Raw genomic sequence first — 17,855 nt, forward strand, 5'->3', positions numbered from 1 at the left:
TGCCTCAGAAGGCTTTTACAGAGGCTTTTACAATTTAGACCAATTTTTAATCATGAAACTCACCCCCACCCCCATCAATGGTGTCTCTCTTTACCAAGTTTAATATCTGGTCAATTTATACTAAACTGGCAGGAATAGCTAACATTCTAGATCAGTGCTGGCAAATCTTTTTTTTGCCCAGGTGCCAAAAAGGTGTGTGTGCATGCGCATGTGCCCACACCCATAACGCAATGCCCTCACCCCGCATATGTGCGCACAAGTCTCCCTGAACTGCCCACTCACCTATGTGTGCAGGCCTCACTGAAGCCTCCAGACTTCTGGTAGGCCTGTTGGGCCATTTTCACCCTCCGCAGACTTCAGGAAAGCCCCAGAGCCCTGTGGATGGTGAAAAGTGGGCCCAACAGGCCTATCAAAAATTCAGAAATGACCTTCTGGTAGGACCATTGGGTCCATTTTTTGCCATCCACAGCTGTGGTGGCTTTCCTGAAGCCTGGGGAGGGCAAAAACGGCCTCCCCCAACCTCTAGAAGGCCAAAAATCAGCTGGCCATTGCACAATTGTCCGCTTGAGCTGACATAGAGCAATGCCTTGCGTGCCCTCAGATGTGGTTCTGCATTCCATCTGTGGCACACGTGCCATAAGTTTGCCAAAATAGCCCTAGAAGATCAAGATGAACACTGGGCCCTAACTAACAAAATGAAATTCAGTGTAAAGAAAAGTAAAATTTTACACTTAGGCAAGAAAAACCAAAAATACACATATACACGGGATGAAACTAGGCTTAATAGCAGTAGCTAGTTAATGTTCATGAACTCTTGTTGTCAATTGCCCTTTTGTTTGTCCCACATAGAATTGTTTACAGTTGTTGCCATTGATTTTGTATATTATGTTGCTGTTAGATTTAAGCTCTTAGATTTAAGCTGCTGGCTTTTGTCATTAAAAAAGACACAAACTACCAACATCTTTTCTTTCATCTTAGATCAACTATGGTATCATCAGCCACACTCTTGAACGAAACCATTGTTTTCCTTTTTTGTATCGGTTGACACCAAAACAGGAGCCTCCTTTCTTAGCAATTGTCAAGCTGCTCCTGCATTTCCGATGGACATGGATTGGTCTCATTTCTCAGGGAAATGAAAAAGGAGAAAATTTTAGAAGAAGCTTGACAAATCTAGCTGTAAAAAATGAGATATGCATTGTCTTCTCAGAGATCATTCCAATGATGAACATGGATCAAAGTCTTAGAGGCAAAAGGACCAAAAGCCTCCTTTCTATTTTCAGTAGCCAAATCAAAATTATAATCTGTCAACTAGATTATTCAGCCACAGCAACACTATCCAGCCTAATACAATATACTGATTCAATTAATGAATTCATTGGTGGGAAAGTGTGGATTGCAACAACTTTATCAGATATAAGTTTAAGAATATTTTATCACTTTGTTGATCTTCATCATAAACATGCTTTGTTTTCCTTCCTCACCCAGACGAAGACAAGGACACAATATTATATTTTTAATTCATTTTCTCATATTGCCACACAGTTTCGAATGGAAGCATTCCACTGTTCCTATTCAAGGCCTGTGTGGTCCAAAAAGGTTTGGGGAAAATGCACAGAAAAAGAGAAGTGGGAATTTCCGCCCCAACATGTGGTTGCAAGAATTCTGTCTGAGGATGGCTCAGGTATTTTCAAAGCAATCCAAGCTGTGGCCTTGGTCCTCAGTGCTGTCTCTTCTTCCCAATGCAGTAAGAAGAGGGTGCAATCAACCCAAATTATACAGCCATGGCAGGTGGGAATTTTGCTTCAAGTTTCCCTCTGTCAACCCCCAAAACAGAAATGATGGCAAATGCCATGTCTAGCTCCCCATTTCTATAGCACTAATATCTATATTCCTCTGTGTGTGTGTGTGTGCATGTGGCTCTGTAAAGGAGATATCTATTCTGGTTCCTAACTGCATTCACCCTCTTTTATCTTTTGAAATTCTTCCTCTCTTCTGCTCCATCAAAGACCCCACTTTTCCAACAATAAGACCCAAAGTTGGGTTTTTGGGGTCCTTCTTCATTTCTGGTTGGGCTTTCGTCTTCCAGACCTTTTGTCTTGTTTCCAGTGGGGTGGAAGAGAGAAAGAAGACTTCTAGTACACTTCTATTTCTAGTTATTACCAAGTTACCAACACTCATTGGCATAATTGAAGTTCTTTGGGCTCCTGTTGAGTGCTCTCTGGCTTAACCTTTTCACATGAATATCCATCCGCTGGCAGGTCTTTATGTCTCTTCTCCTGAGTACCATGACAAACCTTCTTGTTTCTCCCACCATCTCCACAGTACAACTTCCATGCAATTGTTCTTCACCCTCCACTCCCAGCTGCTGTTTCTGGCTATGCCATCTGAATACTGAAGGAAAGCTGAAATGGAATGCTTGCAATCTGCTAAGGAAAGGAGTGTTGGGTTTGGTTCCAAGACATAACCTCCTGAAAGTTGGGAAAAGTTGTTATTTCCAAGTCCATATTTATGTGTCCACATGGGTGTCTATGCACACACGTACATACACACAATATTTTATTAAAAATTAAAGTAGATTAAAGTTTTAAAATCTCATGCAATATCACAGGAAAAATACTTGGATTTAAGGTGAATTAGTTGCAATTTTAGCTGTATGTACTTTGATTTTTTGTTAAAATTCTGATGCTAAGCTATTATTTGGTAGGACTGAAGAAGGAGAGAGAGAGAGAGAAGCTTTCCATAAATTTCCAGATCACCTTCTTGTAGACCAAAGTGTTAAGTTAAAGAGGTTGAATTACTCAGAGCACTTCCAGTCTAGAATAATAGCCAGAAAACATTGAATAAAGGCTCAAAGGGGAATGAGTAACCTGACTTTAGATTAGCATGGGAATTAGAATTGAGACATACAGTTCAGCACCTATATTTAAATAAGTAAGCTCCGTAATCAGGACTGGTGGCAAGTGGCAGGGAAGCCACATTTAGGGGTTTCCCTGCATCTTGGCCAACCAGTATTAGGCATTCAAATCTGCCACTGCTATTTGGCCAATCAATGGCAGCTATGCAAATTTACTACATATGGCTGTACCTAACATTGCCATGTATTTTTTTCTATGTCTTTGCAGCTTCAACAGAAGTTAAGAAATTTCCAGCTTCACAATATTTCCAGAGATGCAGTTTATTTGGATGGAAATGGACTTCCTGTGGCTGACTTTGATATCATACATTGGAGAATGTTTCCCAATGCGTCTGCTGTTGGTGTGAAAATTGGGAGTGTAGAAAGAGAAACCTCATCTGAAGTCAAGGTCTCCAACAATCAGAATGCCATTATATGGCCAACATCATTTAACAAGGTAGCTAATGCTGCTTGGTTTTAGGTTTTCCTATTATCTCTTCACATGCATACTTTTCTATTCCAAAATAAATGATTCTTTGGGAGAATCAAGGTAACTTTCAAATAAAGAAACACAAGACCCCTTTAATTCATTAGAGATTTTAGTAATTTATCACAACCTGGAATCTGCTGAACCAACAAGTGCATTAGATCTTTACAGTCTACACCCATGATAGTGAACCTATAGCATGTGTGCCCCAAGTAGCACACAAAGCCATGTTGGCCAGAACACACCGCTTTGCCTGTTTGTCTTTTGGGTTTCTGGCATACATGCAAATGCAATGATCAGCTGTCCTTCATGTGTGTGACAGTGCCAAAACCCGGTGTGTACATGCATGCAGGCATGCACACCAGAACCCCGAATTTTCAGCTTTTCCGGAGTGTGGCTCTGACAAGCACGTATGCGCGCAATGTTTCCATACAACCTTTTCAGCACTTGGTGCCACAAAGTTTTGCCATCACTATCTACATTATTAAACAGGAATATGATATCCTAATCAATAATCTGTTAGATTAGATTTTATTTGCAGAATAAATTTTATTTATTAGAGAAAGATATCAAGTTAATAATGTAGTGAAGGAAATTAGAGTAGTTTTAAAAAAGGACATTTTAAAAAATAATTTATATATTTTCACATTACCTATACACCCTGAAAAGCAAATGGCACTTATATTTCTAGATGCTCAAAAAGCATTTGATAACGTGGATTGGAATTTTATGAAAATACAATTAAATAAGATGGAAGTTGGAACAAAGTTTTTTAATAGATGCTATATATTCTGAACAAACTGCTAAAATTATAATAAATAGTGAACAAACAGAAAAAGTAATTATACAAAGAGGAGTAAGACAAGGTTGTCCAATATCACCATTGTTATTTATTTTAACTTTAGAAGCATTGTTGATAAAAATAAGAGCAGACAAGAAAATAAAAGGATTGAAAATTAGAAAGGAAATTTATAAAACACAAGCATTCGCTGATGACGTAGTGTTTATTTTGGATGACCCAATAGAATCTATTTTAAATTTAATAAATGTGATTGAAGAATATGGGAAAGTTGCAGGATTGAAAATAAATAAGGAAAAGACACAGATATTAACAAAAAACATGACTGAAATACAGAGAAAATACTTAGGAGACCTATCAAACATGAAGATCACGAAAAAAGTGAAATATTTAGGGATATGGATGACTTCCAAAGCCGTATCTTTAAAAGACGACAATTATTTAAAATTATTAAGTCAGATTAAAAAAGACTTAGAAATATGGAGTAATCTACAATTATCACTTGTAGGAAGAATTTCCACAGTTAAAATGAATATCCTTCCAAAAATATTGTTTCTTTTCCAAGTGATTCCAATAAATCCAGGAACGAAATTCTTTGCCGAATTGAATAAGATAATAAGAAAATTTATTTGGCAAGGTAAAAAATCAAGAATAAAACAAAACTCATTAGAAGATCGTAAGGAAAGAGGAGGCCTGGGTCTCCCAAATTGGAAACTATAATGCCATGCCACGGCCCTGACATGGATAAAAGAATGGCTCACACTAGAAAATCAAAGATTGCTTAATCTAGAAGGCCACGACTTGATGGTCGGGTGGCATGCATTTGTATGGTATGATAAGTTAAGAACCCACTCATATTTTAAAAATAATGTTATTAGAAAGGCATTGATAGAAGTGTGGAATGAAATAAAGAAAAATCACTTTTTAGTAATGCCAGAATGGGTTTCACCCCTTGAAGCTATAGTACACCCAAATCTTAAAGGAAAAGGTAAGATTTGGAAATATAGTGATTTGTTAGATAATCAATTAAAATTAAGAACAAAACAAGAGTTATATGAGTTAGGTATAGATTTAGATTGGTGGCATTATATGCAGATTAGTTTTAGATATCAAATAGATGTAAAGACTTATATTTTTTAAAAAGAAAATAATGTATTGGGCAAATTATTATTCCAAAATCAAACAAAGACAATTGGAAACGTTTATAAATATTTATTAAATCATAGAATGATAGGTTGGATATTGAAGGATAATATGATCAGTTGGTGCAAAAATTTTGGCAAAGAGATTGATTTAGATACTTGGGAAAAGATATGGATGTACAGTATAATTGGAAAATAACAAAATCAATCTCTTTCAAAGAAAATCAAATTAAGATGTTTTATAGATGGCACCTTCCACCATATAGAATCTCTAAAATGTTTCCTTCGGTATCGCCCATTTGTTGGAAATGCAAAAAAGAAGTTGGCACATATTACCATGCATGGTGGACCTGTCCGGAGACAAAAATATTTTGGAATAAAGTAGAGAATTGGATAAATGAAATAACAAAGGAGAAGATTAAAAAATCTCCTGAATTTTTTCTATTGGGTATTTCAAACATAAAGTATAAAAAAGAAATTTACTATTTAATAATACATATATTGACAGCGGCACGAATAACATTCGCGCAGAAATGGAAAGAAAAGACGATACCGAAAGACACTGAGGTGTTTAAAAAAATTATAGAGTGTGCAGAACTAGATATGATGACTAAACGTTTGAACAATCAAACCGAAACAGAATTTTATAAAATTTGGGATAAAGTATATGATTGGTGGAATGTTAAAAACAGTATAAAAAATTAAATATATAAGAATAAATGACTATTTTAAAATTATAAGATAGAACTATATAGTTTATATTATAACTAACTTAGAAGTGTTTATATTATCTCCTTCTTGATATATATATATATATATGTAGATTGTTCTGAGTTCGGGTTTTGCCCTGTGTAATATTTTGCATGTTTATGCGACGTTTCGGTGAAATCACATCCACCATCATCAGGCTGAAGTTTCCAAGCTTCGTGCTGTTGTAAAATGGAATGTCTGCAACTGTCATTTCTTCCTAGTGTATAGTGTGGGGGTGGAGATTTGGTTTGAATGTAGCAAATAGATTGGGTGATTATGTTTCAGTGATCTGATTGGTTGGTGTAATCATAATTATTAGAAGGATTGACATGGTGATTTTATGAAGTGTTTTTTGTTTAAGGCTGGTTTCCAAATTTCAAAAGTCCAAATTCATAATTATTAGAAGGATTGAATGGTGATTTTATGAAGTGTTTTTTTTGTTTAAGGCTGGTTTCCAAATTTCTGGTAGGCGGGACGTGTCATCTCTTTTATTCATGCAAAGGGGGCTCCTTTCAATTTCTATGGCTTCTAGAGCAATTCTTCTATATAAATTCTCTGTTTTGTGAAGTAATTTAGTTTTTTCAAAGTCAATTTTGTGCCCTGTTTTTTTAATGTGCTGGACAAGGGAGGAAGTCTTATCTTCTTTTTTAACTGCATTCACATGTTCTGCAAGGTGTGCACTTACTCTTCGGTTGGTTTGTCCAATGTATGTGGCTGCACATGTTTTGCAAGGGATTTCATAGATTCCTTGGTATTCCAATTGGATTTTATCTTTGGGGCTCCTTAGGATATTAGATTTTTTTGGTTGGTGCAAAATGAAGTTTTGATGTTATGTTTGTGCAGGATTTTACTAATTTTGTCTGTGGTGCCCTTGATGTAAGGGAGGATGGTGGTACCATTGTCCTGTTCTTGATCTTGTTTTTGGGGGGGTGTCTCTTTTTTGATTAGATTTGTGATTGTTTTCTCTTCGAATCCATTAGAAATTAATACATCTTTGAGTTTGTTCAATTCAGTTTTTAAGTGCTCATGGTCAGCTAAGCGTTTGGTTCTGGTGATGAGAGTTTTGGCCACTGAGGTGATTTGTGCGGGGTGGTGGTGTGAGTGTGCATTTAGATAACGGTTGGTATGGGTTTTCTTTTGGTAGATAGTGTGTCCTAGGCTGCCATTGGGTTTTTTATAGACCAGTACATCTAGAAAGGGAAGTTGATCATTGATTTCTGTTTCCATAGTAAACTGTATTTTGGGGTGTAGTCTGTTAAGATGTGTGAGGAAATTGTCTAGTTTTTCCTTACCATGTGGCCAAATTACAAAGGTATCATCAACATATCTCAGCCAACATATCTTGCAGAACATGTGAATGCAGTTAAAAAAGAAGATAAGACTTCCTCCCTTGTCCAGCACATTAAAAAAACAGGGCACAAAATTGACTTTGAAAAAACTAAATTACTTCACAAAACAGAGAATTTATATAGAAGAATTGCTCTAGAAGCCATAGAAATTGAAAGGAGCCCCCTTTGCATGAATAAAAAGATGACACGTCCCGCCTACCAGAAATTTGGAAACCAGCCTTAAACAAAAAAAACACTTCATAAAATCACCATTCAATCCTTCTAATAATTATGAATTTGGACTTTTGAAATTTGGAAACCAGCCTTAAACAAAAAACACTTCATAAAATCACCATGTCAATCCTTCTAATAATTATGATTACACCAACCAATCAGATCACTGAAACATAATCACCCAATCTATTTGCTACATTCAAACCAAATCTCCACCCCCACACTATACACTAGGAAGAAATGACAGTTGCAGACATTCCATTTTACAACAGCACGAAGCTTGGAAACTTCAGCCTGATGATGGTGGATGTGATTTCACCGAAACGTCGCATAAACATGCAAAATATTACACAGGGCAAAACCCGAACTCAGAACAATCTACATACATATACCCGTGAAAATTTACGAAAACAAATATCTTACCTCTACGGGGAGGACACTTTCCTACTGACTAGGACCTATGAAAAACTTGAAGTCAGAAAAGCCTCCATCTTATGTGATCTCACATTCCTACGCAACTGCAGGGACAAAAGAATAATTCCCAAATACTTCCAACTAAAATTCCACCCAAAAACCCCAACCATTGAGAGGATCCTAAAAAGAACTGAATTAGCCCTAATCAGAAATGAACTCCACAAAAAAAGATTCATACTTGATGAAATCAACAAAAGTCTACTCTCTCTTCACCTTAAAATCAGCAACCAATTACACCCTATACTCTGGGATAAATTCAAACAAATATCAATCTGGAGAGCAGAAACAGAAACCCAATATAAGACAGACACACATAATAAAAAACTCCAAAAACTAGAAATACAGCAGAAACCCAGCCCTCCACAACAACTTATGACCAAAACAGTACATAACATATCAGACAGGATACTCACCACTACAGAAACCAATATTCTTTCAAAAGGATTCAATTTTGCAATAACTCCAAAACGCATCCCAACTGAAAACATCATATGTGGAATTGAAACAAATCTAAATAAAATAAACCCAGATACAGCCAACAAAATCAGACTTAAAGTCACTAATATTCTCTGCTCTAGTAAACCTCCTAAAAGCAACATACAAAAGGAGGAAAGAGATGCACTTATCAATTTGAAGAAAGACCATCATATAACCATCCTCCCAGCCGACAAAGGAAACTCCACAATAGTGATGAACACAGCAGACTACAAAGAAAAAATGACAACTCTACTACAAAACCCAGCCTACAAACTCCTAAGCACAGATCCTACCACCTACCTAGAAAAAACTACCAAATCCAAAATCAAGGCCTCTCCCATCAGCGAAGAAATCCAGCAAAAAATCATCCCCAGAGAAAAATCTTCCATATGTCCAAAACTCTATGGCCTTCCAAAAATACACAAGGAAGGAATACCTCTCAGACCAATAGTCAGTTCTATAGGCTCCCCTCTACAAAACCTTGCCAAATTTTTAGCCAAATACCTTCAACCATATACAGAAACTATTACCTCATGTGTTCAAAATTCATTCCACTTTATACAAATAATCAAAAAACAAAACCTACAACCCGATGACCTACTGGTGAGTTTTGATGTCGTGTCCCTTTTCACACAAATACCTATTAAAGAAGCCTTGACAGCTATCCAGGACAAACACAAACCCCCCAAATATATCCTAGACCTTACCAACCACTGCCTGACCAATACATACTTCATCTATAATGAACAAAGATATAAACAGATAGAGGGAGCCCCCATGGGATCACCTCTCTCACCGGTCATCGCCAACCTCTATATGGAATATTTCGAAAATAATGCATTAGAGCAATCCAAATACAAACCTAAACTTTGGCTGAGATATGTTGATGATACCTTTGTAATTTGGCCACATGGTAAGGAAAAACTAGACAATTTCCTCACACATCTTAACAGCCTACACCCCAAAATACAGTTTACTGTGGAAACAGAAATCAATGATCAACTTCCCTTTCTAGATGTACTGGTCTATAAAAAACCCAATGGCAGCCTAGGACACACTATCTACCAAAAGAAAACCCATACCAACCGTTATCTAAATGCACACTCACACCACCACCCCGCACAAATCACCTCAGTGGCCAAAACTCTCATCACCAGAACCAAACGCTTAGCTGACCATGAGCACTTAAAAACTGAATTGAACAAACTCAAAGATGTATTAATTTCTAATGGATTCGAAGAGAAAACAATCACAAATCTAATCAAAAAAGAGACACCCCCCAAAAAACAAGATCAAGAACAGGACAATGGTACCACCATCCTCCCTTACATCAAGGGCACCACAGACAAAATTAGTAAAATCCTGCACAAACATAACATCAAAACTTCATTTTGCACCAACCAAGAAATATCTAATATCCTAAGGAGCCCCAAAGATAAAATCCAATTGGAATACCAAGGAATCTATGAAATCCCTTGCAAAACATGTGCAGCCACATACATTGGACAAACCAACCGAAGAGTAAGTGCACGCCTTGCAGAACATGTGAATGCAGTTAAAAAAGAAGATAAGACTTCCTCCCTTGTCCAGCACATTAAAAAAATAGGGCACAAAATTGACTTTGAAAAAACTAAATTACTTCACAAAACAGAGAATTTATATAGAAGAATTGCTCTAGAAGCCATAGAAATTGAAAGGAGCCCCCTTTGCATGAATAAAAGAGATGACACGTCCCGCCTACCAGAAATTTGGAAACCAGCCTTAAACAAAAAAAACACTTCATAAAAATCACCATTCAATCCTTCTAATAATTATGAATTTGGACTTTTGAAATTTGGAAACCAGCCTTAAACAAAAAACACTTCATAAAATCACCATGTCAATCCTTCTAATAATTATGATTACACCAACCAATCAGATCACTGAAACATAATCACCCAATCTATTTGCTACATTCAAACCAAATATCCACCCTCACACTATACACTAGGAAGAAATGACAGTTGCAGACATTCCATTTTACAACAGCACGAAGCTTGGAAACTTCAGCCTGATGATGGTGGATGTGATTTCACCGAAACGTCGCATAAACATGCAAAATATTACACAGGGCAAAACCCGAACTCAGAACAATCTACATACATATACCCGTGAAAATTTACGAAAACAAATATATATATATATATATATATATATATATATATATATATATATATATATATATATATATATATGTGTATATGTATATTATTTTTCATGATTTTTCTTTTAAAAAAAAACGCATAAAGAAACTTAATTAATAATTTTAATCTTAAAAATTTATAACTAAACTTAACGATAATGTAATCTCCAAGTGTGGTTTTTCTGCTTAGATCTGATAATAGTTAGAGTTTTTTATATTCTGTATTAGTTAGACTTCTATGATAAGCGGAGCAATGATAAGCGGAGTCTTCGGAGAGGGGCGGCATACAAATCTAAGTAATAAATAAATAAATGGTAGCTCCTTAAATGTTCAATGTTGTATGTCTTTGTTTGTTTTCTTTTGAAAATAATAATATTTTGAAAATAATAAAAAATATTTTTTTTAAAAAAAACCCAAGTGCTTAGTGAACAGTGCATTGTCTGGATCAATTTATTTTTATAGAATAATACTTTTCCCACTCCTAATTTCTACCCCTACTGTCCAGTTATTTATAGAATAGAATAGAATTCTTTACTGGCCAAGTGTGTTTGGACATACAAGGAATTTGTCTTGGTGCATATGCTCTCAGTGTGCATAAAAGAAAAGATATATTTCTCAAGAATAAAACAAGTTCCTTGTTCAAAAATACTCTGTATCTTCTTTTTCTTTTAATGTCAATCTATCCATTTCTGCACAATCAATCAATCAATAAATTTTTTTTTAGTTATATCATTCTTTGTGGGTGTTTCCTCATTTTTCCAGTACTGTGCATGTACAATTCTTGCTGCTGTCAAGACATGAGATATGAAATATAGATTCTCTTTACCATACTTTTCATGTATTATGCCTAGCAAGAATATTTTTGGCTTATAATCTATATGTTGTTTTAACATTTTTCCAACCATGTATGTATGTATTTTGGTCCAATATCTCTTTGTTTTTACATATGTCCACCAGGGGTAGGTTAACTTCTTCTACCGGTGCACATCGTGATATTTCACACATATCACACATATTTCACACACAATAAATAAATAAATAATAAAAATAAATAAATATGTGTCCACTCGCATAATTTTACTTCCATGCTGCACACTGTTGACTCATATTTAAATGGTTGTCCACTAGAACTCCAAGATCCCTCTCACAGTTACTACTGTTGAGCAAGGTACCACATATATTGTACCTGTGCATTTTGTTTGTCTTGCCTAAATGTAGAACCTTACTTTTTTCACCCTTTAATTTTATTTTGTTGGATAGTGCCCAATGTTCAAGTCTGTCAAGATGTTGCTTGTGTGCAGAGTCTGTTTCCATAAAGGTCAATGTTAGATGGTATCTCCAATGGTTAAAACTTGAAAGTTGAGGGTTTGCTATGCTACAACTCCTTGGTTGAGTTGATCCAGTGTGCTCTTTGTCTTCCAGGAGCCAGTTGATTAAAATATTCATATATTGCCCCGGTTGATCTTAATGTTTATGTTTAGATGGCACCACCTTCCAGATGTACAGAAAGTTGTTACCCAGGACATGCCAAACTCATAAGAGAGGGTGCCCCGGTTTGCTGCTATGACTGTTCTCTTTGTATGGAGGGAACATTTTCTGTGGAAGAAGGTAGGTGGCTTTGGAGAAAAAAAGAATTGAGAATGCAATCAAAATTCATTCCTGCTTTTCTGGGAAACTGTAGAAATCATATACATGGAGACATGGTAGTTCTGAGCTAGGAAGACCTTCTCTCTGGGCATGAAACCTCTGTTGTTTAGAGACCTGTTCTCTCTGGGTATGCTATTCAGAGAGCTCTCTGTCTCTCTGGATGTGTTCAGAGATCTGTCTTGCTCAGGACTTGCTGTTTATTTTTATAACAAAATTCTTGTATATACAATCACAATGATTACTTACTGCAAAGATAGTTAACCAGTAACAGATTAATATGCAGCATACAGATAGAGCATATCAAACAAGCAGTTGAGCACATGATTGCTAATTTAACCTTTTGCTCTTAGCTAAAACAATAGAAGAGGTTGAATAAATAAGTAACCCGTACCCTAGATACAGAAAGAGTAAAGCAAGTAACCTTTAGACTTAAATATAACAGAACAGGATGTTTGGTCAATATAATGACAAGACAGGCTTTTCACATCATTGGCAATAATTGACAATAACCTACAGAAACATATCTAAAAATGTCCCAAAAGTGCTTTTTAAAAAGGAAACTGGACTTTGTTTTTCCTTGAGGATGTTTTGCTTCTCATCCAAGAAGCTTCTCCAGCTCTGGCTGGATGGTGAGGAATGAAGGGATTCATCCACCCAGATCTGAAGAAGCTCCTTGGATGAGAAGCAAAATGCTTTCAAAGAAAAAACTGAAAGTCCAGTTGTCTCTTGGAAAAGCATAACCTGTATAATTAAGAATCTCCACAGACATTTCTAAAAATGTTTTCTTTCCTGCTAGTTATAGACCTAATGGCTAGCAGAGTTTCTTTTACAATTACACAAAGTAAGAAAAAGTTCACAAAGGATTTGTTACTGTCACCCAATGTTGCCTGATAATGAGGCCATTAAAATAAATGATGAAAGGTTGTTGCAATCTCTCAATTTGTCGCCTTCTTCCTGGTTTCAGTAAAGAAGAGAAGTCCTATGAATGTTGATGATCACATATTTCTTCCTCCTTTAAAACAAATGATGATTATTTCAAATTAATGTTGGGTGTTTTGAATATTTCTGGGAAGAAACATTGAAGTATTCCTTAGGTATGTGGCAATCATCTTGATGTTGGTCTCTCTGGTGGGTAAATGAGATCCAGCATGGGTTGTTTTTCAAGCCACAGACCAGATTTAATGTGTTAAGAGCCACATTCCCCAATGAAGATGGAGAGAATACAAATCTTTTTCTTAATAAATTAATGAATGTTTTCAATTAATACTATTTCAACCGACACTTCCAACCATTCTTTTCCACTTGTGAAATAGAGACATCTGGTGGTGCAGTGGTTAGTATTGCAGGCTAACTCTGCCCACTGAAAGGAGTTTGATCCTGTCAGGGCTTGAAGTTGACTCAGCCTTCCATCCTTCCGAGGACAGTAAAATGGGGACCTAGATTTGTTGGGGGCAATATGCTGACATTGTTAACTGCCCAGAGAGTGCTGCAAAACACTATGGGGCTGCATTGTTGGAACAATCCAGCAAATGAATTTAATAGAAGTACTCCAAAAGCATTCCTTTCCATTATAATATATGGAAGGCTAGAGTTGCCTCAGAAGCATCCCTGATTGGCCAGAATGGGAGCTATGTGGAAATGGGAGTTTAGAGGCTTCCTATTGGCTGGTGTGTCAGACAGCTGGCTATAAAAGAGCTGTCAGGTGTGGCAGAGGCTACTGGTTACTTTCCCTACTGAGCTGTCTCTTTCTGTTTCACTGTTGCTCTGTTAGCTTTTAATAAAGAATTGTTGGTTCTAGATTTGTCTTATCTCAGTCTGCACTCTTTGGATTTAACAGACAATGACACAAGAACTTCCAAATAGTAATTAAGCCATAAAACTCCACATTTCTGCCCATCTGATGCCTCCTGTAGGATTCAAAATACAATATTATGCTACACTTTTACACTTCAGGTGATTCAGACCTACATTCCGTATGGTTTCTTCAGTTTTACTTGTTCATTTAACTTTCATGAATACATTTTCACACTATCCAATATGGTATGAAATAATAACTAAATATGGTGGGAAAGCATTTTCTAATATGTTCTCAAACTTCCTCAACATCCTCTCTCACTCCAGCACATTTAGAAACATATTTTATATATTGTAGTAGTAGCAATTCTTTCATGATTCTACAGTTTCAGAAACAGATACATGCTAGCCAATGTTTTTCAGATTCAGCTCATTGCAGCAAGTGTCCAGATGACCAGTATTCCAATGAGAAAAGAAATCAGTGTATCCCCAAATATATAAGCTTCTTGTCCTATGAAGAAACTTTGGGAATCATCCTGGCTTTCTTTGCTCTTGTTTTGTCCCTTATCACTATCTTTGTCCTGAAAATCTTCATTAAACACCGAGAAACTCCCATAGTCAGAGCTAACAATCGGGACCTCACCTATATACTCCTGGTATCCCTAATCTTTTCCTTCTTGACCTCCCTTCTATTTATTGGTCATCCCCAAAAAATGACTTGTTTTGTTCGACAAACCATTTTCACTGTTGTTTTTTCTGTCGCTGTGTCTTCCTTGCTGGCCAAGACTGTCATGGTGGTGGTAGCATTCCTTGCCACACAGCCAGGCAGTAGGATGAGGAAGTGGCTTCGGAAGAGTCTGGCAAACGCCATTGTCTTATTGTGCTCCGGTGTTCAGGTGTGCATCTGTATCGTATGGCTGGGAATTTCCCCCCCATTCCCAGATTCTGACTTTCATTCCCAACCAAGACATATCTTGAGGCAGTGCAATGAAGGCTCTGCAATCATGTTCTATTCTGCCCTTGGTTATATGGGTTTTCTGGCTGCTATCTGCTTCTTGGTGGCCTTCCTGGCTCGAAAGCTGCCAGGGACTTTCAATGAAGCCAAGTTGATTACCTTCAGCATGTTGGTTTTCTGTAGTGTTTGGATCTCCTTTGTCCCCACCTATATGAGCACCAAAGGGAAATACATGGTGGCTGTGCAGATCTTCTCCATCCTGGCCTCCAGCCTGGGTTTACTAGGCTGCATCTTTGTCCCCAAATGCTATATTATTATTTTGAAACCTTCCATGAACACCAAGGAGCATATGATGATGAAAAGCAATGAGGATTCCTGATGTTGGTGCTTTTTTTTTAACAGCTTACAGGTAGTATGAAATAATGTATTTTGGAAGTAATTTTTCATTTCTTCAAAAAATTTAATTTTTCAATTTTTAAAATTCTTCATTTCATTTGAATTTTGAATGATGATAATTGATTAAAAGCTGAAACAATTGAACCACTTTCAAGTTCTTATAGGTTTTATCTTTTGCTATCAAAATTCACGTTAGTTTAATTACTAAAATTAAACCAGATAAACTTTTATCAGAGATGCTCTGCATGATGTAGTTTTAGAGAAAGTCAATGGCTATGGTTAATTATGATGAGTGTTTCTGTTTTTATATTTTGAGATTATATTTTGTTTTCTTGAAATTTATTCTGAGCTTTTTTATTAGTTTCAAATATATATTTGGCTGAAGGATGGTTGACAAGGTTGCAGGAATTTTCCTCCCATTTTTTTCTTCAGTAATTTTTAATTCATATTGGCCAGTAGATCCCATATGGCTAATACAAACATTTCTAACTTATTTCTGCAAATTTCTTCGGTATCACTCTGTACTCCACTCTACATCTGTACTTTAGGGCTAGGTTTCTGACTCCAGGCCCTCATATCTGACAACCGCCAGTTGATTTGAATGTTTCTTGGCCATGTCATGTTTTGTGAGCTGCCCTGGGTCTTCGAGTGGGGTGGCATACAAGTCTAATAAATGATGATGATGATGATGATGATGACGTCAGGTCTGAAGTTGCCAAATAGTCTTCAAAGAAACATTCATGTACAGTGCTTTGAAATAATGCAAGCAAGTCTATGGAGATTCTCAGTCATCCAGGTCATGCTTGTCCCAAATGTGATTTTTCAAAAGGCAACCACTTTGTTTTTCCTTCAAGATGTTTCGTTACTCATCCAAGAAACTCCTTCAGAAGCTGACCTCAACAAAGCACCTTTATGTAGTCAAAGCAATGGTGAAAAGGGTTTGAGTTATTCCAGTATTCTTCTCATCCCAGATAAGGCTGCAACTAATGTGCTAACCAGATCTGGGTAAAGTTAAAAGGAAAGAGAAGAAGATAATTACCATCAGCAAATGGTTGAACTCAGAGTGGAAATCTGTTTGCCATGGAGATATCTAAGAGGCCAAATTGTGAAGACTTTATCCTGGAAAACTTTCAGTTATGATTTTACTAGACATTGATAGCTAAAATTATACTCCACAATCAAACAATCCATGTGTACTTCCTTTCTATAGGATAGAAAAATTCAGAAAAGCTTTCATTTAAACAAATGTTGACATTATAATAAAAATCCCCCCCCCCTCAATCTTTGTGTCGGTTTCTCAAATATTGGAACGCTGCTACCATACCTGTCAAAATTAGGGGGCTGGAGGCTAAAACATATGAAGAATGGTTATAGGAATTGGGTATGTCTTGTCTAGTGAAAAGAAGGACTAGGGGAGACATAACAGTGTTGCAATATTTGAGAGGCTGACACAAAGATTGGAGGAGGGGTGTCAACCAGAGGTGGGTTCCAGTTCGTCCAAACTGATAGCTACCTGCTGGTGACATCATGGTGACATTACAGAACCATTTCTGCCGGTGTCAGTCCATGGTCATTTTTTTCTTGGGATTTTTTTATTTGGGGTGTGTGTGTTTCAGGCTTTTTTCTTCTGCGTACATTGCAGAAGCTGAGTTTCTGGCACTGCACATGTGTCACCATCTTGTTTTCAGGTTTGGGGAGGGGGGTTGGAATTTGGTTTGGTACTGTGCATGCACACACGTGCAAAGCACACACCCAACCATGGGGCACAGTATACAAGGCCTGGCCATGCAGAGCAGGAGGAAATGAACCAGCAGTGAGGTAAGTTAGAATTATTTTCCAGAAGGCAAGACAAAAACAATGGATGGAAAGTAATCAAGGAGATAAGCAGCTAAGGAGAAATTTCCAAACATTGAGAATAATCAACCAATAGCTTGCTTTCAGAAGTTGTGGATGCTTGGTCACTGGAGGTTTTCAAAAGGAGACTGGACAACCATTTATCTGAAATGGTATTGGTATAGGACTATGACGGCAAACTTATGGCAGGCATGCAACAGGTGGCACACAGAGCCTCTTTGCAGGCATGCCAGCCATTGCTCCAGCCCAGTTCCACTGCGTATATGCACATCTCCCACCAGCCAGCTGGTCTTCAGGTCTCTGCCGTGCATGCGTGGGGTGGGGCATTTCTATGCGCTGCACTGGGGGAGGGGAATTATTGACCCCCTCAGAGAGGGTCCGCAACTTGGGCGTCCTCCTCGATCCACAGCTCACATTAGAGAAACATATTTCAGCTGTGGCGA

General features: G+C 37.0%; 1 protein-coding gene across 1 annotated transcript; it reads left to right on the plus strand.

The window, feature by feature from the left end:
- The first annotated feature begins 381 nt into the window (after positions 1-381).
- LOC139159358 (vomeronasal type-2 receptor 26-like) lies at positions 382-15,541 on the plus strand. The gene is made up of 5 exons (XM_070736677.1): positions 382-434; positions 1,543-1,681; positions 3,123-3,350; positions 12,248-12,374; positions 14,631-15,541. Exons 1-5 carry the CDS (start codon positions 382-384, stop codon positions 15,539-15,541), a joined length of 1,458 nt encoding a protein of 485 aa, XP_070592778.1.
- The last annotated feature ends 2,314 nt before the right edge of the window (positions 15,542-17,855 follow it).

Source organism: Erythrolamprus reginae, chromosome 2 (genome assembly GCF_031021105.1).
Source record: "Erythrolamprus reginae isolate rEryReg1 chromosome 2, rEryReg1.hap1, whole genome shotgun sequence".
Taxonomy (NCBI): domain Eukaryota; kingdom Metazoa; phylum Chordata; class Lepidosauria; order Squamata; family Dipsadidae; genus Erythrolamprus; species Erythrolamprus reginae.

Bases quoted from the DNA above. Each gene is read 5' to 3' on its own strand.
- LOC139159358 (XM_070736677.1), top strand. From the start codon at position 382: ATGGTGAAAAGTGGGCCCAACAGGCCTATCAAAAATTCAGAAATGACC. The intron at 435-1,542 runs GTAGGACCATTG...ATTGCCACACAG, and splicing joins AATTCAGAAATGACCTTCTG to TTTCGAATGGAAGCATTCCA. The intron at 3,351-12,247 runs GTAGCTAATGCT...GTTTATGTTTAG, and splicing joins GGCCAACATCATTTAACAAG to ATGGCACCACCTTCCAGATG.